The sequence below is a fragment of the Carassius auratus genome, chromosome 22 (genome assembly GCF_003368295.1).
Source record: "Carassius auratus strain Wakin chromosome 22, ASM336829v1, whole genome shotgun sequence".
In the NCBI taxonomy this organism is placed as follows: Eukaryota; Metazoa; Chordata; class Actinopteri; order Cypriniformes; family Cyprinidae; genus Carassius; species Carassius auratus.
This window is the reverse complement of record NC_039264.1, coordinates 5,612,558-5,618,193: the sequence shown is the minus strand read 5'-3', so window position 1 is coordinate 5,618,193 and position 5,636 is coordinate 5,612,558. Positions and strand designations below refer to the sequence as shown.

Genomic DNA, 5,636 nt, shown 5'->3' with positions numbered 1-5,636 from the left:
GTCTTGCTTTTTTCACTGGCCCCAGCACACATTTAATTTTAGCAACATGTTTTTAGACATCACAGAAAACTAAATATAGACTGTGCTTCTTACATGGGGCCCAGGTAGAAATTTCTATTATCATTTTAGCAAACAGAACAAAGGCAAAAAAAAAAAAAAAAAACTTAAAAGAAACAGAGAGCCAGTCTATCAGATGATTTATCATGTTCTGGTCATTTGTTCTCTCATGTGTTCAACTTTTCTGGATCTGATGTCATAAATGAGCACAACCACAGCAGCACCAGCAGCCACGCCCATCAGAACAGAGACGACCAATCGGATCACAGCTTCAGCAGCATTTAAATGGTTAGTTGAAAAGATGTCCTGATTTGCAGTGTCCTATGTTTTACTTTTTTTTAACAGTTATGGACAGCTACTGTAGTTAGTTTCTGCAATGATGCATCACACTCTTATAGTAATGGTGGAAATCAGCTGAGACTATACAGGAAATGCTTTCCAGCTCAGCAAAGTGAATATCAGCACTACTTTACCTGAACATGTGTGACAGAGTTGAGTGATGTCCAGATGTGTGGTCTGGTTTGTGATGGGATTGTTGATCACACAGCTGTAGCTGTTTTTCTCCTGATATTCCACCTCCAGAGGTAGAGAGAGATTGATGCTGAGATCAGACACACTGATGCTGGACAATAAACTGTTTCCTTTGTACCAGGAGAGAGTCACATGACCCACATTCACAGCTGAACACAGCAGTGCACATTCATACACTGATGGTGACGATGAAGATGATGAAGAAGATGATGATGAAGGACAGTAACTGGTGATGACAGGAGGAGACAGAGGAGCTGGAAAATGTGCAAAAATACAAAAAGGTATGCTCCGATAAAACACAGTAAATAAATGAATCTTTATATATCTCAAAAAAAAAAAAAACTAGACAAATTTAACCATGATTCAATATATAAACTCAAATATAAAGCAGACAGGACAAATAACACCAATGCTCTCACCATAGATAGTAACTTCAAAGGTCTTCATCAAATATGTTTTTTCATACATCTCTAATACATAAAGTCCAGTGTCTGTGGTTCTGGTGTTTGTGATGGTCAGAGATCCAGTCTGATCCAGCTTCAGTCTGTCTCTCAATCTCTCAACACTATCACTATATGAGATCTGTTGAGTTGTTACATTGAATCTAGTTATAACTTTATCTCCAAACGACCACCGTATCTCAGTATATTTCTGTATTTGAGTAACATCAGTGTGTAGAGTGACTGAATCTCCCTCCTTCACAGACACTCTCTTCACTTCATCACCAAACACACCTGAAGAACAACACACTGTTACTCAATCAGAGATTCAACTCCTATTTGATTGGTTACACAAAGGTCTTAATAATAAAATAATAAAAAATAATAAAACATGTTGTAATTTTTAAACAATTTAAAACTAAATAAGATTTGTAAATTGTAAATTCTTGTTTGGTTGGTTATATCAAGCTCTTAATAAAATAATTAAATGCTGTATTTTTTTTACCTTTTTAAAACTAAATAATTGTATATAATTTTAATATTTTTTGTTTTATAAATTAAAAAGAATAATTTGATTCAAGCTATTAAAATTGTGAAAATAGGAACTTTTTTCTTTCATTTTTTAATTCTTTCAGAACTAATGTCTAATATCCTAGGAATATTGCAGGGAGGTTTTTGTATGATAAAATAATAACCTTATGCTGAACATTTTCTAATGGTAAAATACCAATGTTTAACTTTAATCATAAACTACATTCCCAGAACTGCATGACCAATATTAGTGTAAATATTGTAGTAGCAGCATTTACTAAAATGTGGTAAAATAATGTTAAAAAAAATAACTACAGCTAAAACTATTAGGTTTACTATATATGTTTGTTCAGTGAAGTGTGAAAATATTACAAGTCATTATCCGTGGCCTTGTTTCTATTTTCCTTAATGGCATGTCTGATATCTGCACAGACATTTTATTAGGAATAGAGAGGATAAAATTCAGTGGTAAGAAATTAGTATTGTTGTGATAGCTGTGTAAAAATAAATAAATAATTAAATAAAAATAAAAATGTAAATTAAATGTTAATGTTTATCAGTAAACTACTGAAAGTTAAAGAGAATGTTGTCTTAGCCATCACACACAAACTACAATCACACACTTTCTTCCTGGTCGAGAAATAGTTAAAACCATTCTTGAAGTGTTCTGAGAATCAAAATGTGCATAAATATTGGAAAAGTAAAGGTGGTTATTTAGAAAAACTGATTCAGTTACACAAAGATCTGTTGTGAGGTGATAATAATGAATAATGCACATTTAAATACTATGTTTAGACTATTATATATAATACCTACTATAATACTGAATAATGTACATTTAAATGTTTAGACTACGTAGAAGAACAAAGGTATAACTTACCAATCAGATGCCACAAAAATATCAAAATACATGCAAAAGAAATTGTCTTCAAGAGTTTTAAGAACATTATGAGATAAGAACACGCCAAATTATAAATAAAAACAGCGATACTAATCTATATACTACTGAAATAAAACATTATTTTTATTATGTTATTATTTTGACAAATCACGAATAATTTCATGAAAAATGCATGTGATATGATCATCTGTGGTTTCTAAAATGATGTTCTGACTGCGAGTCTGCAGACAGTTAATACTCTAGTGTGGATACGCCTCAGTTGTTGCATGTTGTTCATACGGGTCTATTCCGATTTGACCATTACTTATTGTGTTTACTGACCTTCATTGATGCAAATGTTAACATTATGCACTTATTCATGGACTCAACATTTAGTGAATGTATAATATAAGGTTATTCTGTTCTCAAACATTACAGTTCGCATGAACATGACAGAGTTTAACTTTGCAGCGCATTGGAGCTCCAGGGCCAGATTTGAGGAAGGGGTGGTAACTGTTTATCGTGATTTCAAAATAAAAGCTCAAACCCTGAGTTGACGCGTTTTTATGTACACATTACAGTGTCGTAGCATTTCTGCCGTAAAGACATGGCCAAATATTAAAATGTAGTGGACATTTGAATTAAACGTTGTTTGGTCAACGAGGATTAGATGCGCAGTAAAGTGTAAAACAATCGTCCGGTCGTTGCAGCCATTTGTTATAATGTGTAATGTACATGAGCTATATTTTTTATAATACATTATGTATTTTAACAGTTTTGTTCAATAAACCCATATGATTAGCTACTTGCTTTTGCTACATTATTTGAACTAATTATTATTGCCTCATTACATACTGTATGTATTTTAAGTCATTTTAAAAGCTATTGTTTGCTTATTGTTTTCCTTCTGGAATTTTTACAGGAGCATATCATACTATTAATAAAAAAAAATATAAAAAAAACACATTAATGCATAAGTTCACCAATTGGAATAAACATCTGTCCATCTCTAAAGTGAGGAAAATGATAATTTTAGACACTTACTGTGTGAATTCTTGTGTGCACTATCCTTCTGTCACCGAGACCATCTTGTTTGTTTGTTACCAAACATGCTTATACTGAGTTAACAGTAATGCCTAGGTACGACAGATTTTACAACCAGTGTAAGGTTATGTGTTCTTGGGAAAGTATAGCTCATGTAAATGAACTGACTAAACCAATAAAGAAAAAAATTATTGATTCAATCTATAATAAAAAAAAAAAAAAAACACTGATAACTCCTGGCCTGATGTTATATTTATATATATACATATATATATATATATATATATATATATATATATATATATATATATTATATATATATATATATATATATATATATATATATATATATATATATATATCTAAAACCAACACATCAAAATACAATAACTAATCACACAGCTACATTTACAGGCTTTGACTATCAGACCCTTATTACATTAATAAAAGCAACATAATACAACTAAGAGCCTCATTTTAATAACAAGCTACTCACACATGTGAGACATTGTTCACTTCCTTTGAGATCTTTACAACAGATGCCCTGAAAACACACACAAAGAGGAGAGAATAGTCGCACAAGCAGAGAAAACACTGTACCAGACAGAACAAATTCTTTGAAATACTGAAAGAAAATCATAATTATGTTATTAGGGTGGGGTGAATATGGATATATTTCTAAGGAGAACTGACTGTCTTCAGAAAACACTTCATGTTGTGAGCACATGGTGTTTTGTTTTGTTCATTCTCATGCACCTATCTGTGGCGTTTCTTCCCTCCCCCTCGTTACTACCTTTTCCGTTCACCTGAATTCAATGTCTGTTCATCTCTCGCTCTATTTATTTCCCTCTTTTGTGTCAAATGGTGCCAGGTCATTGTACGCCAGTAGTCAATGTTTAGCCTCTTTGTTCGGTGCAGTCTGACTCTGTTCAGTCGTGCCATTGTCGGTTCTTGTCAGGTTTTAGTTGCTTCTTCCAGTTGTTGTTGTTTTTTTTCTAATTTTGCTGCTGCTGTTCATCTCATTGTCTTAGGCTACATTTTTACAGAGTGTTTGTACCTTTTTCAGAGTATAAATTTGACCCTGGACCACAAGAACAGTCAAAAGAAGCACAGGTATATTTGTAACAATAGTCACTCAAATTTAAGCGGCCGCGCCATTGGGCGCCCCCTGCCGGGTGTTATTGCAAGGACATTGTATTTTCAATTTCTTTCTGTTTAACTTTTTTTTTTTTTTTTTATTCCACGGCTGGTTTTTGTTCTTTTGATGGAGTTACTTTTTAGCGTACTAAATAAACTCTCCTGTTGAAACTTGTATCTGTGTCCGTGTTGTGTGCCTGACAAGTATCTGTGAATTCAGACCATTTCATGCAGTATTGCATGTTTGTATGACATTATGAGAGGGAATTTATTTATTATTATTATAACAATGAAACTTCAGCGTATATGACAGGAATTGTTATATTGGTGGATAACAAAGAGACAGATGTACAGCAATATTCAGTCATTTTGAACAAATAAACATTGTCATTATTATTTTTCCTTTTGTTCTTGAAATAGCTGTAAATATAGATCTATTAGTTTTATGTTTGTTAGAAATGAACTCTCTGGAAGTGCAGGTACAGTACACCTCAACCTTTAGATTGTAAAGATGTATCATTTTATATGTTTTTGTATGATGTAAGTACACATCAGTTAAATGAATACTCTTGAGACATCTCCATTTTTTAGCATAATGTTAAAAAAATACAGACCTCGTTTGCATTTAGAAGCAAATATCTTACGAATTCTAAATTGACTTACCAAGTTGTAGAAACAAACATGGATTTGTATAACTTGGATTCTGTGAACAGTTTCTGGAGATGACAGGAACAGGCAAAATTAAATAAAAGTGAAAAATAAAGTCAGAAAATTAAGTAAAAAATCTACTTTTTAATTTGCCAGTATTATAATGTTTCAGTTTATAACCCCACAAAGTTACAAAATGCCTATAAAGTTGCAAAATCAGCTTATTTAGAGTGCAACACTGAAAAAACTTTTAACCACTTCCTCATCGTTCGGTCCTCATCAAAAGGATTTGTATTTTTCTCACAATGTGGTTTAATTCTAGCAATTTAAATTGATTTTCAGCAGCTGTATATATATATATATATATA

The 5,636-nt window shown here is 32.2% G+C and overlaps 1 protein-coding gene across 1 annotated transcript; it reads right to left on the bottom strand.

Moving 5' to 3' along the window:
- Nucleotides 1-350: 350 nt before the first annotated feature.
- On the bottom strand, nt 351-2,616 carry LOC113039479 (SLAM family member 5-like). Its single transcript, XM_026197372.1, has 3 exons — nt 2,440-2,616; nt 1,008-1,322; nt 351-842 (listed from the first exon to the last, which is right to left on the bottom strand). Exons 1-3 carry the CDS (start codon nt 2,504-2,506, stop codon nt 478-480), a joined length of 747 nt encoding a protein of 248 aa, XP_026053157.1. The 5' UTR covers nt 2,507-2,616; the 3' UTR covers nt 351-477.
- Nucleotides 2,617-5,636: the final 3,020 nt, after the last annotated feature.

Bases quoted from the DNA above. Each gene is read 5' to 3' on its own strand.
- LOC113039479 (XM_026197372.1), bottom strand. From the start codon at position 2,506: ATGTTCTTAAAACTCTTGAAGACAATTTCTTTTGCATGTATTTTGATA. The intron at 1,323-2,439 runs GTAAGTTATACC...GTTGTTCTTCAG, and splicing joins ATTTTTGTGGCATCTGATTG to GTGTGTTTGGTGATGAAGTG. The intron at 843-1,007 runs GTGAGAGCATTG...CACATTTTCCAG, and splicing joins CTTTGAAGTTACTATCTATG to CTCCTCTGTCTCCTCCTGTC.